We start from the raw sequence: 17,347 nt of genomic DNA, 5'->3' as shown, positions 1-17,347 counted from the left end.
GGGGGGGGGGGGCTTTTGGAGGGGAGTGGAGAAAGTTTTGGGCAGTCAGGGTACAGGTAGGGGGTAGGGTCCTGGGGGGCAGTTGGGGGGGGTCTTAGGAGGGGGCAGTTAGGGGACAAGGAACAGGGAGTCTTAGGTAGGGGGTGGGGTTCTGGAGGGCAGTTAGGAGCAGGGGTCCCAGGAGGGGGCAGTCAGGGGACAAGGAGTGGGGGGTAGGGGGCTGGGAGTTCTGGGGGGGAGCTGTCAGGGGGCAGGAGTGGGGAGAGGGATCGGAGCAGTCAGGGGACAGGGAGCAGAGGGGTTTAGATGGGTTGGGAGTTCTGGGGGGGGCTGTCAGGGGGTGCGGAGTGGTTGGATGGGGCGTGGGAGTCCCAGGGGTCTGTCTGGGGGTGGGGGTGTGGATAAGGGTTGGGGCAGTCAGGGGACAAGAGGCAAGGAGGCTTAGATAGGGAGTGGAGTCCCGGGGGGCAGTTAGGGGCAGGGGTCCCAGGAGGGGGCAGTCAGGGGACAAGGAACGGGGGGAGGGTTGGGGGTTCTGGGGGGGCGGGAAGTGGGAGGGGCAGGGGCGGGGCTAGGGCGGGGCTCCTCCCGTCCTCTTTTTTGCTTGTTGAAATATGGTAACCCTACACCTGCTGAGCAAGGGATAGGCCTGGTCACCAACCTTCCTGCCGCGTGTATTGCTCAGACTGTCTGAGCATGTGAGTTACCCTGAGAACAGGTGTTTGCTGCATCCGAACATTTCCCAATGGCTGACAGCAGCAGGTATCACCTGTTCCGCAAAATCAGGGGTGTGCGCAAGGGGCGGGCAAGCAGGGGCAATAATCGTCATGGACACAGAACTTCTCCGGTCCTGGGGCCATGGAGGTAGGGAATATCGAGCTCCTGCCAGGGCTGGGGAGGAAGGAGGGAGAGCGAGCTTCTGTGTCCCCCCAGAAGGGGTCAAATTTAAATTCCTGTGTACACCCCTGCTCAAAGTTTCAGGGACCATAATAGAACACTCCTCCATCCCAACCAGCTCCCGTGGCTGCTCTCAGCAGAGAAGCCAGGGTCTGAATGGGCCACAGAACCTGAGCACCGCCTCCCTCCTAGAGGGGTGAGTCCCGCTGGTGGCACTGGGGGGCCCACTCTCTGCTTCCGCTGTGCCGGGGGCACACTGCTCCCAGGGCTGTCAATGAGCAGCTCTCTCCAGCACTGAGAATTATGAACCAAGAAGGTGCAGGTTAGCTGTGCAACGGGATGGGTCCCTGCAGGTGGGAAGATTAACATATATAAAGAGGGGCACGGTGCATGGGCAGCCGCCCAGCACTGCCTAAGCCAGTGGTCCCCAACCTTTTTGTGGCCAGTAGCATATTCATGTTTTCAGAAGAGAGTGGAGGGGGCCAATAATTTTTCAAGGCTTATTTTGCATTTGTACATTAAATAATACAAAAAACATCATATTTAATACTACATAATATATGAATCCAGAGAGAAGAGAGAAGCCGGAGAGAAGCTGCGAGGACAGAGAACACCGGCGCCCGCAGCCCCGGAGTACTCTGTCCCCAGCAGGCGCGGGCCCCCAGTTTCTCTCCCCTGCTGGGCACTAGACGGGCCCCGCGCCTGCCGGGGACAGAGAACACTGACACCCGCAACCTGCCGCCTCGGAGTTTTCTGTCCCCAGCAGGCACGGGGCCCTAGCTTTTTCCCCTGCTGGGCATTAGGCGGGCTCCGCGTCTGCCGGGAACTGAGAACACCGCGCCCGCAGCCTGAGTTCTCTGTCCCCGTCAGGCATGGGGCCCCGACTTCTCTCCCCTGCTGGGCACTAGGCGGGCCCCGCGTCTGCCGGGAACTGAGAACACCGCGCCCGCAGCCTGAGTTCTCTATCCCCGGCAGCCGCAGGGCCCCGGCTTCTCTCCCCTGCTGGGCACTAGGCGGGCCCCACGTCTGCCGGGAACTGAGAACACCGCGCCCGCAGCCTGAGTTCTCTGTCCCCGGTAGGCACGGGGCCCCGGCTTCTCTCCCCTGCTGGGCACTAGGCGGGCGCACATAAATGTTGGGGACCACTGGCCTAAGCACTGGCTGAGCACCCAAAGTCCTGCCTGGCAGGCCAGAGCTCACCATAACACCTGGGATTTCGGCTCATCTCTGGTTCTTCCAAAACCTGGTCAGGAGTCTGGAGGGGATCTGCCCAGAGCATGTGTAACCCAGGCCTGCTGGGTGTGGCGCTCCGTCCCCCTCTAGTGGCACCTCGCCCAGCTAGAGATCGATATGTCTGCTAAAGCCTTGGCTAAGAGCCATGTGGCTTTTAGTCCATCGATAGAGGCTCATGCATTTAGCTCCAGAGACACCGACACAACCGGGTCTGTCAGCGTTACACATGGCCAGGAGATGCCTCTCTCTGAAATTTGGTTTCCCTCCTCTCACTTGCTCGGGGCCCTGTCCATGTTGCTTTCTCTCCAGAGCGCTACAGCACCCAGGAGGAGTTTGTCAGCGACCTGAAGGAGATGTGGTTTGGCCTTTACTCCAGAGGCAAGGATGAGGGGGATTCCAGCGGCTTTGAGCACGTCTTTTCAGGTACAGTACGGTGCTGGGTACACACAGCCCGGGCAGAGGTTGGCTGGAGTGATGGGCAGTGCCAAGCATGTACTGAGCAGACTTGCTCCCAGACGAAGGCAGAGGAAACCCTCTTCCCCCTAGGGTTCAAGGTGTGTGCCCAGCCACGCTCCGCTGGCCCAGTGTCGGCAGGGCTGAGGGGTCGCTAGGCCTCTTCCTCAGGGTGCAGCTAACCAGTGACTGTCTCCTTTGTTATTTAGGGGAAGTCAAAAAAGGAAAAGTGTCCGGATTCCACAACTGGATTCGTTTCTACCTTCTGGAGAAGCAGGGGCTGGTTGACTACCACAGCCATAACTACGACGGGCCTGTAAGTACTGCTGATGGGCAAGTGAAACCCAGCACAGCCCCACTGGAGTCAGTGGGCCAGATCCCTGGCTGGTGCAAATCGGCATCACTCCTCTGGAGTCAATGACATTTTGCCAATTCGTGCTAGCCGGGGGTTTGGCCCCATATGTGCGACACGGAGGGTTTTCAGAGCAGTCTCAGGGACCCAGCCGGTGCAATCCCATTGGAATCCAAGGGCAGTTGAGTGCTTGCTCTCTTCAGTTCCGTTGAGGATCCCAGCCAGTATCAGCAATGGCCCATTTGACCCCAGTCTGAGTGTCACATCGGGGACACTTCCTTCCGTGCGTTTTTCCTGCCAGGACCCCGGAGGGCAAGATGGGAAGGGCTGGGCCTGGGATAGACGAGCTCCAGTGTGGAAGGACGGCTCAGGGGAAGCATTAATTTCCTTGTGTTAACGTCCTCTTGCTCTGATATTTCTGCAAATGAAAGTGTCCCTCGATCTCTGGCTGGGTACACAGCTCTGACCCCTTTCTCTGAGAGCCACCCTGGATCTCTGGGTGACTCACAGCTCTGACCCCTTTCTCTGAGAGCCACCCTGGATCTCTGGGTGAGTCACAGCTCTGACTCCTCACTCTGAGAGTGACCCTGGGTCTCTGGGTGGGTCACAGCTCTGACCCCTCGCTCTGAGAGTGACCCAGGATCTCTGGGTGGGTCACAACTCTGACCCCTTTCTCTGAGAGCCACCCTGGATCTCTGGGTGGGTCATAGCTCTGACCCCTCGCTCAGAGAGCGACCCTGGGTCTCTGGGTGGGTCACAGCTCTCATCCCTTGCTCTCTCTCTTTCTCTTTAGTGGGACTCATACCCTGACGTGCTGGGGCTGCAATTCAGCTGGGATGGCTATATCAAGGAGGTGGGCTCTGCCTTCATTGGCTGCAGCCCTGAGTTTGAATTTGGCCTCTACACTTTGTGCTTCATTGCTCGGCCGGGGAAGATGTAAGTACTGTGCCTGTCCCTAGCGTCTGTCCCTTCCAAGTCAGAGAGACATGGTGGGTGAGATCATGTCTTGTGTTGGACCAACAGTACTGCATACCTTGTGTGTCACTCAGCCTGCCCCACCGAGGGGAAGGCGGTGGAGCCAGAAGCACCCACTTCCACTGCCCTGTGGTGGGAGGATATTCACCCAGGCTCCGCTCACCCCCTGGAATTCCAGGGCCAAGGTGGGCACACAGACCTGTCCCAGCATACCTGTTCTAGGTGACCTCTCGGTCTGACCTCCCTGCTGGGCTCCCAGTCAGAGCCTGCTTCTGGATGGAGTATGGGGTGAGGGGAATTAAGAGGAGGCTTGTCTTGGCCTAGGTGATGTGGGGGAGACGTGAATCCAATTGCATTCTGGACTGAGCTCTGGGGTCAGCATGGCTACCCTCAGCACTGCCTGGCATGGGCTCAGTCCCTGAGCGCCGAGCTGCTCGTCCGCGAGAGGGGTGGAGTCAGGAGCAAGGCAGTGCTGAAATGTGGACTTTCCTCCTTCAGGTGCCGGCTGAGCTTGGGAGGCCATCAGCTGGGCATTAAGACCTACACCTGGACCAAATCCACCTACGGCAACGACAGGAAGTATATAGCGACTGCCTACGTGACATCATCCTGATGCTGCCAACGATCCCAGCTGCGGGGAGGCACAGGGAGGGGGAAGGGTGGTGGTGACCTCCTGGGAGCATACAGCTGCACCAGGAAACTTGGGCTCATAGAGGGGGCACAGACCGGCCAGGCCTAGGCCCTGCGTTGGTGGGGTTAAATGATCTTGCTGCATATGCATTATGTTTGCGTGGTGCTGAAGGAAGCTGCGGCCCTCTGAGACACCTGCACAATGAAGGAAGGAAGGAAGAAAGGAAATATGAACTGTCTGTAGCCCCGAAGAAGCTCCCGGTTCCCTTCCCAAGCATGTGTCCCTCGTCCAGCAGAAGAGTGATAAGAAGTGTCGAGTGTCTAATGGGAATGAATGCAGACAAGTTAAATAAAAGATGCTTTGAAGATGTTGGCCTGGCTTCCTTTGTGACATGGTGATTGTCTGGCTGCACAGACGCCTCTCCCTGCCCCTGGGATGTGGGGGTGCTAATTTCTTCAGCTAATTTCCATTGGCGACACAAGCTGAGGGTTGCTTTGGGATGGAGAAAGCGTCTTCTCCACTGGCCTGGCGGGCTGGGTTTGGCCCAGGGGGATTGCCCGGAAAATTCAGTACATGGCCTGTGGAGTTCCACGATCATCTGGCCCATGGCCGCAGCTCATCGATGGTGCTTGGCGTTTGCCTAACTGCTCTCATTGAAGTCACTGGTAGCACTCCCCTTAACTGCAATGGCCTAGCCAGGGCAATGCTGGTTGCCTTTGGACCCTGCCCCTCCAAGTTCCTCTGTAATGCTGGAAGCGCTCCGGAGACCCTGGATTTACACTGGCGGACATGGGAGCAGAATCCTTCCATGGTCTCTATAGCCATTGGACTCCCCGACAAGATCTAAGGACCAGACAGTGGCCTTGAGCCCTTGGTCTGGATAGAGGGTGATGTGGATCCACCTAAGGGAGAAGGATCATGCCCTTTCCTTCCTGCCAGTCCAAGTGGAGACTCTGCCATTAGGACCCACTAGGCGGTGGGTACACCAGATCACTCATGGGGAACCGAGGGGCGGGAGGGGTTGCTGTAGTTGCTGTCTGGACGCGGGCATTGCCTGAGTGCAGACTGCTCTGTGGCCATGAGGTGGCACTCACGGCACGTAAGGTTCTGCCAAAAGCCTGCCCTGAACTAGGGTGGAAGCTGCCCTGAGCCACTGGTCCCTGGCCATGGGCCTCATGCTCCCCAGAGTGCGAGGGGAGTCCAGCTCCTATGGACATTCACTCCTGGCCTCCTTGTGGAGGTGCCTGTCCAGGGCCCTGCGGGAGCCCAGTGCAATGGCAGATATCGTGAAGTGCAGCTGGGAGCAGGACAGAGATTCCTCCAAAACGCACTGGCACCTCCCTGTATAAAGGGCAAGGGGCATGGCAGGAGATGCATTTCCCTGCAAAGGGGCCTTGGAGGGGAGCGCGATCTGATAACAAAGGGAAATGAGTGTTGTATTAGCATACCCCAGCAGTGGCCAGACCAGACCCCCAGAGATCAGGTGCTTTGTGCTAAGAGCTGCACGCTGGGACCCACTTGCTGGGCCTGCAGAACCCAAACACTGTGTTTGAGCGCCATCTGCTGGCCCCATAGCCACTAACTAACTAGTGGCAAACACACCTCTCATTTAGGGAACTCTCCTGTACTGCTGCACGTACGCACAGTGAGGGACAGTCCCTGCCCTAGAGAGCTCCCCATCAAAATGCACCAGAGGGGGCGGGATCACCCCATTTTACAGACGGAGAACAGAGGCCGACACTTTCTGGAACACATTACAGCCCCTTCCTGTCAGTCAGGCAGCACCAAGGGCAGCCAATGGGCAGCAGAGAATTCCTCTGGAGCTCGCTGCTAGCACAGACATCAGTACTGGTTCTGCTCCCTGTGCCTCTGACTCCCACAGGGGGTGTGGAGCTCTGCAACTGGGACAGGCTTAGGCTGAGGGAGCTGTAACTGGTTCCCTGTCCCCACCCTCCAAGCAGGGCTCTGACACAAGAAAGAATCTGGAGCATTGAGTGACTTGGCCCCTGCCCCCAGGTCAGACAGGGAGTCTGAGCAGAGATAGGACCAGAACCCTGTACCTCTGCCAGGTGTCTTCCCCACAACCCTGGCCTTCAGCTGAGCTCACATCTGCCCTTGGGTCTCCCTATGTGTGTTGCCTTCTCCATCTCTGTCTGCTGAGTTCAGAACAGCCCTTAATTTGGAGTCTTACACATGGTTCATGCTGAACAAATACACAATCGTGGCAATGCCTCAGTATGTGATTGGCTACCAACCAATAATATCACCACTCATTACTTACTAGTTTCATAAGCAGACTAGGGAAATGTGGTATAGATGAAATTACTATAAGGTGAGGGCAAACCTGGTTGAAAGACCATACTCAAAGAATGGTTTGCTGTCAAACTGGGCGGGCGTATCTAGTGGGGCCATGCAGGGGTCAGTCCTGGGTCCAGTAGTGTTCAATATTTATATTAATGACTTGGAGTGGAGAGTATGCCTATAAAATGTTCAGATGACACCAACCTGGGACGGATCGCAAGCACTTTGGAGGGCAGGATTAGAATTCAAAATGACTGACACTGCACCCCATATTCTTCACAGTGATATTATTATGTTCCAAGTATGGCATAATTACGATGTATTTTATACAAGCTAAGTCATGTGAAGTGTCTATGGAAGAGTTATGATTTGCTGAATATGATTATCCTATTTGTATGCATGTATCTTTTTTGTATCTGAAGTTATGAATATTGATTATGTATCTGTATTTCAACTGTAGTTACACCTGAGTAACGCTTACTAGACAGGGTGCTTTCAGTCTAGATAGTGGGTGGGGAAGGGCCTATTCATGGCAATGGGCCAGTAGGAAAAAACAATAGGCCTTAGGAGAAGCTTATCTCCCACCTGGGGAGCCTTCCTGAAAACGCCACAGACAGCCCCTGAGTAATGGCTGCTATGACTCTACAAGGCCATGTGATGGACTCAATCTTGGGATGTCAGTATTTTTCCACAGAAAAAAATACTGGTCTAGGAACCAAGCTTTGGGAACAAAGGGTTCCCACCATATGCAAAAGCTATATAAAGTGGGGAGTGATATCATCTGGTGTTCACTCCCCACCCAAGCCCTGGAAACACCTGAGGAACAAAAACTGAACTGGGGGAAGTGCTGGACTCAGGCTAAAGGGATTTCTAGCCTCTGAATGAAACACCTGGGGATTACAAACAGTAAGCAAGTGCAACTTTCCCCTTAAGAATCTGCAGCCTGCTTGTATCATCTCTTAGGGTGAGAATCTGCTAATTCATATCCAATCTATTTAGTATATTAAGCTTAGTTTGTGTTTTTTGTTTATTTGCTAGGTAATCTGCTTTGATCTGTTTGCTATAATTTCTACTCTCTTAAAATCTATCGGTTGTAGTTAATAAACTTGTTTTTGCTTTATCTAAACCAGTGAGTTGGAGTGAAGTGTGTGGGAATCGTAACTCAAGGGCAAAGCTGTTGCATATTCCTCTCCACATTGAGGGAGGGGGTGAATTTTATGAGCTTATGCTGTTCAGTTCCGTGTGCAACACAAGATGGTATAATTTTGGGTTTATACTCCAGAGGGGGTGCGTGCCTGGGGAACTGGGAGTTGTCTTAACTGTAGCCTTCCTATGCCCAGGCTGGTCAGAGAGCCTTCATGTAACTGCATCTGGGTGTGTCCCTACTTCTATGTATGCTGGTGAAAGTGCAGGCTGGAGGGCTTTGCAGCTTGTCACGGCAATATAGTGTGTGAGAGAGCCCAGGCTGGTGGGTAAGGGGGCTCAGTGGTGCCCCAGTTCCAGGTGGAACCCCGGGGGGAACGTGTCACAATGACCTTGACAAATTGGAGAATTGTTCGAAAACCAAGAAGATGAAATTCAATAAAACAAGTGCAAAGACTTCAATTAGGAAGGAAAAATCAAATACACAATCACAAAATGGGGAATAACTGGCTAGGCGGTAGGACTGCTGAAAAGAATCTGGGGGTTCTAATGTATCACCAGTTATATATGGGCCAATAATGTGATGCAATTGCAAAAAAGGCTAATATCATTCTGGGGTGTATTAATAGGAGTGTTGTATTTAAGACACAGAAGGTGACTGTCCTGCTCTACTCAGCACTGGTTAGGCCTCAGCTGGAGTATTATGTCCAGCATTGGCCTGTCAGAAGATGGACCATTGGTCTGACCCAGTACGGCCGTTCTTATGTTCTTAAGTTCTTATGCACCCTTTAGAAAAGATGTGGACAAATGGAAGAAAGTCCAGAGGAGAGCAACAAAAATGATCAAAGGTTTAGAAAGCTGACCTGTGAGGAAAGACAGTTAAAAAACTTAGCCTTGTTTAGCCTTGAGAGAAGAAGACTGAGGAGGGACCTGATGACAGTCTCCAAATATGTTAAGGGCCTTATAAAGAAGACAGTGACGAATTGTTCTCCATGTCCACTGAAGGTAGGACAAGAAGTAATGGGTTTAATCTGCAGCAAGGGAGGTTTAGATTAGGTATTAGGAAAAACTTTCTAACTATAATGATAGTTATGCTCTTGGATAGGCTTCCAAGGGAGGTTGTACAATCCCCATTACTGGAGGTTTTTAAGAACAGGTTAGACAAACACCTGTCCATGGTGGTCTAGGTTTATTTGGGCCTACCTCAGCACAGGGGACTTGATGATGTCTCAAAGTGAAACCAGATATAGGGATAATTGAAACATGGTGGAATAGTAGTCATGACTGGAGCACAGGTATTGAAGGGTATGTGCTGTTTGGGAAAGACAGAAATAACGGAGTAGCACTCTATATTAATGACGAGGTAGACCGTAAAGAAATTAGGAGTGATTGAATGGATAAAATGGAATCTGTTTTTGGGGAAGAAAGGTAACAGAGCCTCCACTGGGATAGTGCTTGGGGTCTGTTACAGACCCCCAGGATTCAATTTGGATATGGTTAGAGACCTTTTTGGTATTTTTGATAAAATAGATACTATTGGGAATTGTGTGATTATGGGAGATTTTAATTTCCCAGATATAGATTGGAGGGCAAGTGCTATTTATAATGGTAAGGCCCAGATATTCCTGGATGTGATAGCTAAGAACATAAGAACGGCCGTACTGGGTCAGACTAAAGGTCCATCTAGCCCAGTATCCTGTCTACCGATAGTGGCCAATGCCAGGTGCCCCAGAGGGCACTGACACATTTCTTCACCAAATAGTCACCAAACCAACAAGAGGAGATGCCTTTTTAGATTTAGTATATGTTAATTAGCAAGGACCTCATAGAACTGGCTGTAGAGGAACCTCGGTTCGAGTGATCATGAGTTAATTCAGTTTAAGCTAAATGGACAGATTGTGACACTGGTAGACCAAGAGCCAGCTCATGCCAAGGCCCCCACATCTCAACTGAACGTTGACAAATCCACAGCTGGCCCCAGCCTGGCTCACCTGTGTGTTAGTATTATTAAAATAGGTGTTAAGCTTATGAGAATGTGTTTGGACTTTATTGAACGCTTGTGAGTTGCTGCAGCATTCATCACTTATAACATCTGTGTCCCATATTGTAAGCTAATATTTAAACCTTTATATTGTGAGCCTCCGTAACTGTAAATCAGACAGGAGAGAGATGTTAACTAGTGTAAAATGCTGGTCTCCAGCAGAAGGTGTGAAGTCCTCCCCAACAGGAAAAGGGCATCAACACCATGTGGACTATTGTGGGACATTGAAAAGGACAAAAGAGATGATGGGAGGGAACAAAAACCCCCAACGAGAAGGAACTGGATTTCTATGGTGCTTTGACTCTGGGAGGCAAGGTTTTCTAAGCATAAGCAAGAGAACCCCAGCCTGGGTTAGCCCTAAAGGACACATTGGGCTTGCTTCTCATAGAAGCGTCTATTATCTTTTGAAATTTAGGATTGCAACTTGTGTGGGTATGTTTACCTGCTTTACCTTGTAAATAACTCTCATTTCCTTTTTGCTAATAATAAATCTTTAGATATTATATTATACAAGCATTGTCTTTGGGGTGAGATCTAAGGTGTAAGTGACTGGTCCTTTGGGACTGGGAGTAACCTGAATATTGCTGCGATTCTTAGTGTAAGGGACCAGCTCACCTGGGGGATGAGATAGATGGGAGTAATCAGGGAACTTTCTTTGACTCCATGTTAAGGCCGTTATAGTGCCTGAGGAGTTGACACTTAATGATTGGTTGATGAACTATAAGTACAGAACTCAACAAATTTGGGGTTTGTGCCCTTGTTCTTAATGTTCTGGACAATTGCAAGACAACTTGACACAGATAAACAAAAATAGGGCTGTAACTCAGGGGTTCTCAAAGTGGGGGTCAGGACCCCTCAGGAGGTCGCAAGGTTATTACATGGGGGGTCGCGAGCTGTCAGCCTCCATCCCAACCCCGCTTTGCCTCCAGCATTTATAATGGTGTTAAATATATAAACAAGTGTTTTTAATTTATAGGAGGGGGAGGTTGCAATGAGAGGCTTGCTATGTGAAAGGGGTCATCACTACTAAAGTTTGAGAACCACTGCTGTAACTAGAGTCCTTGATTTCAAAAGGTCAAACTTTAAACAAATGAAGGGAAGTAGTCAGGGAAGTGGACTGATGAACTCAAGGATCTGAATATGGAGGAGGCCTGGAATTACTTTTAGTCAAAGCTGTAGAAATTATCGGAAGCCTGCAGCTCAAGCAAGGGGAAAAAATGTGTAAGGAAGGGAAAAACATATTGGAGTGGAAAGAGAGGGATAGCTCTGTGGTTTGAGCATTAGCCTGCTAAACCCAGGGTTGTGAGTTCAATCCTTCAGGGGGCCATTTAGGGATGTGGGGCAGAAATCTGTCTGGGGAGTTGGTCCTACTATGAGCAGGGGGTTGGACTAGATGAGGTCCCTGATAGTCTATGATTCTAAGGCTGCAGGCCAAGTAGGGCGAACCAACAGATGAGAAAGCAGAAAGCCCCCAAGGAATGGGAGGGATCATCAAGGACAGCAACCTTTTGGGAGGGGGAAAGTGAGAATTGCCAAAAGTTAAGCAGAGCTGGACCTTGGAAAGGAAATTAAAACCACCAGTAAAAGGTTCTTCAGCCATATAAATAAAAAGAAAACCAGGAAAGCAGAAGTGAGACCTCTAAGCACTGCAGGTGGGGTGGAGATTAAAGACTATGGCCCAATGCCTAAATGAATACTTTACCTCAATTTTGAATAAGGGTAATGAGGAGCTTAGGGGCAGTGGCAGGGTGGCTAATGGGAGCAAGATATGGAAGTAGAAATTACCATAAGCAAGGTGGAAGCCAAACTCAAACAGCTTAATGGGACCAAATCAGGGACCCTGGATAATCTCCATCCAAGAATATTAAAAGAACTGGCACATGAAATTGCAAATCCAATAGCAGGATTTTTAATGAATCCGTAAACTCTGGGGTTGTACCCTATGACTGGAGAATTGCAAATACAGTATCCTATATTTAAGAAAGAAAAAAAGTGATCTAAGAAACTTCAGGTTCATTAATTTGGCCTCTGTTGTATGTAAAGTCTTAGAACAAATTTTGAAAGAGGAAATCATTAAGAATATAGAGGTAAATGGTAATTGGGATAAAATACCACATGGTTTTACAAAAGGTAGATTGTGCTAGACCAACCTGATCTCTTTCTTTGAGAAGAGAACTGATTTTCTAGGCCAAGGAAATGCAATAGATCTAATCTACCTGGAAAATGATTAGTTTAATTGGAGAAGATTAGGATTAATATGAGAGTTGAAAGGTGGGTAAAGAACTGATTCAAGGGGAGACTACAACAAGTCATGCTGAAAGATGAATTGTCAGGCTAGAGAGAGGTTACTAGTGGAGTTCTTCAGGGATCGGTCTTGAGACCAGTCTTATTTGACATTTCATTAATGACCTTGTGTGACAAAGTGGGACTGTTCTTAATGTTTCCTCTGAACACTGTCGGTGCCTCAGTTTCCCCTATGCATTTCTTAAGTCTCCAGTGTGCATAAATGGCCGACACTCTGTCTCCTGGCAACAAATGGCTGGGACCCTTCCCCCCTGCAAGGGGATAGCTAAAGGTGAACAAAGAGATCAGGTGACCTCCTGGCCTGGGAAAGAGACAAAGGCCAGAAAGGAGGGACTGGAGGGGGTTTTCAGTTGGGAGCTGGCTGGGGACGGGAAGTGAGTGCAGATGGGGTTGTCTGGCTCTCTGGGCCCCGGAGTGGACCCAGCTGAGGGGTCCCGTTCTCTGTACCTACAAGCTCTGTTTTAGACCGCGTTCCTGTCATCTAATAAACCTCTGTTTTAGTGGCTGGCTAAGAGTCACATCTGACCGTGAAGTGGGGGTGCAGGACCCTCTGGCTTCCCCAGGACCCCGCCTGGGTGGAAGCACACGGAGGGGCATATGCTGCTTGCTCCAAGGTCAGACCCAGGAAGGTGAAGCCGTGTGAGCTTCTTGCCCTGAAGACAGTCTGCTCCAAGGAAGAGGAGGCTCCCCAAAGTCCTGACTGGCTTTGTGGGGAGCAGTTCCAGAGCATCGCCCGGGGACTCCGTGACACCTTGGCACAAAAAATATGAAGGTGCTAATAAAATAAGTGGATGACACAAAGCTGGGAGGTATTGCCAATACGGAGGAGGACTGGAATATCAAGATCTGGATGACCTTGTAAACTGGAGTAATAGAAATGGGATGAAATTTGATAGTGCAAAGTGCAAGGTCATACATTTAAGGACTAACAAGAATTTTTGTTATAAGCTGGGGACTTATCAGTTGGAAGTGAGAGTGGAGGAGAAAGGCCTGGGTGTATGGGTTGATCACAGGGATGACTATGAGCCGTCAATGTGATGGGACCGTGAAAAAGGCTAATGTAATCCTCGTATGCGTTAGACGAGGTATTTCCAGTTGAGATAGGGAAGTGGCATTACCATTGTACAAGGCACTGGTAAGACCGCATCTGGAATACTGTGAGCAATTCTGGTCTCCCATGTTTAAGAAAGATGAATTCTGACTGGAACAGGTACAGAGAAGAGCTACTAGGATGATCAGAACAATGGCAAACCTACCTTATGATGGCTCATGCTCCAATACGTCTGTTAGTCTATAAGGTGCCACAGGACTCTTTGCTGCTTTTACAGATCCAGACTAACACGGCTACAACTCTGATACTTGACCACCTGCAAGGGGCCCTGCCCTGCCCTGCCCAGGGCAGCACAGCAGCTGCAGGATTATCCTGTAGTGAAGCCTGCTCCTGACTTGTCCACCAGCAAACACTGGACGGTGCCAGAGCAGAGGGGGTTTCTGTTGGGCGTTGCTCACCCTGGGGCAGGGATGGTCTCCATGCATCCTCCTCATGCCTCCATTATTTCTGCATCCCCGGCCCGGAGGGTCCTCCCTCCTGTTTTGGAGGCCACTGGGAGCGTCTCTCACCACGCCTCCTCTCTGGGTGCTGTGAGACCCTGCAAGCCTGTGTGTGGGCCCTGCCCACAGCTCCGGGATCTGAGCTGGCTGAGTGCTGGAGCCTGCCCCTGGAGTCTGGCCCAGAGGCAGCACTTCCTAGGGGCCAGGCTGGGGAGGGGACAGGAGCAGTTCTGCATCACAGCTCAGCTGTTCATCCCGACCACCTGCTCCCTGGAGGGACCCCGTGAGCTCCCCAGTGAGCCCCTGAGCTCCCCATCCACTGCTCAGAGCCAGGGCTGCTCCTAGCTCATGCTGTTTTCTTGGAGGGAGGCAGCAGCCTGCTACCCACCCAGGTCCTGGGGCAGTGCCCCCTCCATGTAGCAAAGAGTAAATTTTTGGGGGGGGGGGGGGGATTGGTTTGGCTTGAACCGAATTCGAACATTCTGGAAAGTCAAAGAAGTCCATTTGGGGTTTCGTTCAACCCCAAACATTTTGTTTCTGGGTTTTTTTCATGTGCTAGATGCAGGAAACAGCTGCAGGGGGAGGAGCGGCTTCCCTTGTAAGCGTCACCGCAGGGGTTAGTGTGCTCACTGGGGATGTGGGCGAGCCAGGTTCCATTCCCTCCTCTGCCTGACATGGTAAGAAATGCAGACTCGGCTCTCCCGTGCTAGGAGAGTGCCCTAGGCACGGGAGCATTCGCAGGCAGATCTTTCTCAGCTCTGCAGTTGAAGCTAGTCTACTGTGTATAAATAATTCTTGGACCAAAGTGCCTGAGAATGACTCTGTACCCAGGGTTTGGGGTTCTCACCTAGGATGTGGGGGACCCTAGTTTAAATCACTGCTTCAATGACTAGCTAATTATTTACAAAGCACAGAACCACTTCACCCCTAGAAAGGCTCCCTTCCCCTCTCACATCCTTTGAGGTGGCTAGGGCCCTCATCTGCACTGCAGGACACACATTCAAATCCCTTTTCCCCCATCAGGAAAGAGGGGAATTGAACTCTGGTCTCCTCACATTCTAGGTAAGTCACTTAACCACAGGGCTAAAGCTCACAAGAGAGAGAGAATTTTCTTCAGCTCCTTTGTGAATGGTGCATCAGTCCCTTCCCCCCAAATTGGGTGAAACTACGGACAGAAAAAATTCCCCCAGCTTTATCACCATGGTGCTTGGCCGGGGTGGCTGACCCACAGCCCCGGGGAGCAAGGGGGCGGGTGGGATAATGTTATTTTCCAAATTTGTTCACCTGTTCCGGGAAGTGAACAGAACTTGCCCCCTTCTTCTGAGCCCCCCGTGTGCCCACACCCAGATCTGATTGCTCTCCTCTCACTTTCCTGGCAGTGCAGGTCCAGGAGGGGTAAGCCCCGGGTGTGTCAATGGAGTAGCGCAAACCAGCTGAGTGTCCCCTCCCACTGCCTTTGAGAAGGCAAGTTATCCCTACCCTCACGTGGTAACATGGAGATGCTTTGTCACATCTTAACTCCATCACCAGAGTGTCTGGCTTGCTGGGTTAAATCACAAACAATAGCCACATCCCAAGTGGACGTCATGGAGTCTCTAGTTCTTCTCGCTTTTCAGCTGAAAGTCTGCCTGGGCTGGGCTGATTGGTCGGCTGGTTACTGGTCATTTGATTAGTTGTTTGGCTGATCAAACACGGTTCCACTCACACCCATTTTCTGGACAACTTCAACCCAACAGGCGGCTTTTACTAGACCTGACCTCACTGCTGGGCACAACCCAGAGCAGGGCTCACCTACATCTTCATGGGGTGGATCATGAACTGGGGAGCCCATAAAGCGCATAGGCATGAAGGAGCCTTCCCCTGCTGTGCCAACTGCACCTCACCATGCCATGGCCCTCTCACAGTCCATTAACCCCTCCTGTGCCAGCCCCTCCCTGCTGTGCCCCTGGCACCTGAACAGACCCCAATCCCCTCCTGTGCCAGCCCTTCCCTGCTGTGCCCCTGGCACCCACACAGACCCCAATCCCCTCCTGTGCCAGCTCTTCCCTGCTGTACCCCTGGCACTCGCACAGACTGCATCTGCTCCTGGGCCAAACCACTGCACCCACAATAAAATACACTGATCTTAACACCTGCTATGCCAGCCCCTTCCCACTATGCCCACGATACCGACAGTGACCTTAACCCCTGCTGTGCCAGCCCCTTCCCGCTATGCCCATGATACCGACAGTGACCTTAACCCCTGCTGTGCCAGCCCCTTCCTGCTGTACCCACGATACCTACACTAACATTAAACCCTGCTGTGCCAGCCCCTTCCCGCTATGCCCACGATACCGACAGTGACCTTAACCCCTGCTGTGCCAGCCCCTTCCTGCTGTACCCACAATACCTACACTGACATTAACCCCTGCTGTGCCAGCCCCTTTCCGCTGTACCCAAGATCAGCTGTTGTGATCTGCACAGGTTGTGCCATGTTTGTCTTTCTTCCACAGGACAGAAGCGACTTTGTCTGTACAAAGTGCAAGCTGGTCTCCATATTGGAAGAGAAGGTTCGAGGTCTGGAGAAACAAGTATCGACCCTGCGTTGCATACGAGAAAATGAAGATTTCCTGGACAGACGTCAGGATATGCTTCTACGGGCACAACGTTCCGAAGAATCAGAGCAGGCTACACAGCAGGGACAGAGGGACGGTGAAGAAATGTGGCTGGAGGAACCAACTAGGGGCAGAGCTCTTCTTGACCTGCTGCTCACAAACTGGGAAGAATTAGTAAAGGAAGCAAAAGTGGATGGAAGGCAGTGACCATGAGATGGTCGAGTTCAGGATCCCGACACAAGGAAGAAAGGAGAGCAGCAGAATACGGACCCTGGACTTCAGAAAAGCAGACTTTGACTCCCCCAGGGAACTGATGGGCAGGATCCCCTGGGAGAATAACATGAAGGGCAAAGGAGTCCAGGAGAGCTGGCTGTATTTTAAAGAATCCTTATTGCGGTTGCAGGAACAAACCATCCCGACGTGTAGAAAGAATAGTAAATATGGCAGGTGACCAGCTTGGCTTAACAGTGAAATCCTTGCTGATCTTAAACGCAAGAAAGAAGCTCACAAGAAGTGGAAGATTGGACAAATGACCAGGGAGGAGTATAAAAATATTGCTCAGGCATGCAGGAGTGAAATCAGGAAGGCCAAATCACACTTGGAATTGCAGCTAGCAAGAGATGTTAAGAGTAATAAGAAGGGTTTCTTCAGGGCCGGTGCAAGGAAGTTTTGCGTCCTAGTCGAAACTTCCACCTTGCGCTCCCCCCCCCCCCCCCCGAGCCCCCCCCCCCCCACAGTAGCTACCCACCCTCTGCAGCTAACCCCGCCCAGGGAGCACGCCCCAGCTCACCTCGGCTCCACCTCCTCCACTGAGCACGCTGGTGCCGCTCTAATTCTCCTCCCCTCCCAGGCTTGCAGCGCCGATTGGAGGA

At 51.6% G+C, this 17,347-nt stretch overlaps 1 protein-coding gene across 1 annotated transcript in view; it reads left to right on the top strand.

Moving 5' to 3' along the window:
* The window catches only part of ENDOU (endonuclease, poly(U) specific), a 16,959-nt gene extending 12,069 nt beyond the window's left edge, over nucleotides 1-4,890 (top strand). Inside the window, exons 7-10 of the mRNA XM_034792644.1 lie at nucleotides 2,440-2,553; nucleotides 2,793-2,899; nucleotides 3,729-3,871; nucleotides 4,409-4,890. Of these exons, the coding sequence (XP_034648535.1) occupies nucleotides 2,440-2,553; nucleotides 2,793-2,899; nucleotides 3,729-3,871; nucleotides 4,409-4,523 (479 nt within the window). The 3' untranslated portion in view covers nucleotides 4,524-4,890. The remainder of the gene's footprint in view (nucleotides 1-2,439; nucleotides 2,554-2,792; nucleotides 2,900-3,728; nucleotides 3,872-4,408) is intronic.
* The last annotated feature ends 12,457 nt before the right edge of the window (nucleotides 4,891-17,347 follow it).

Source organism: Trachemys scripta, chromosome 16 (genome assembly GCF_013100865.1).
Source record: "Trachemys scripta elegans isolate TJP31775 chromosome 16, CAS_Tse_1.0, whole genome shotgun sequence".
NCBI lineage: Eukaryota > Metazoa > Chordata > Testudines > Emydidae > Trachemys > Trachemys scripta.
This window is presented reverse-complemented; position numbering and strand designations above follow the sequence as displayed.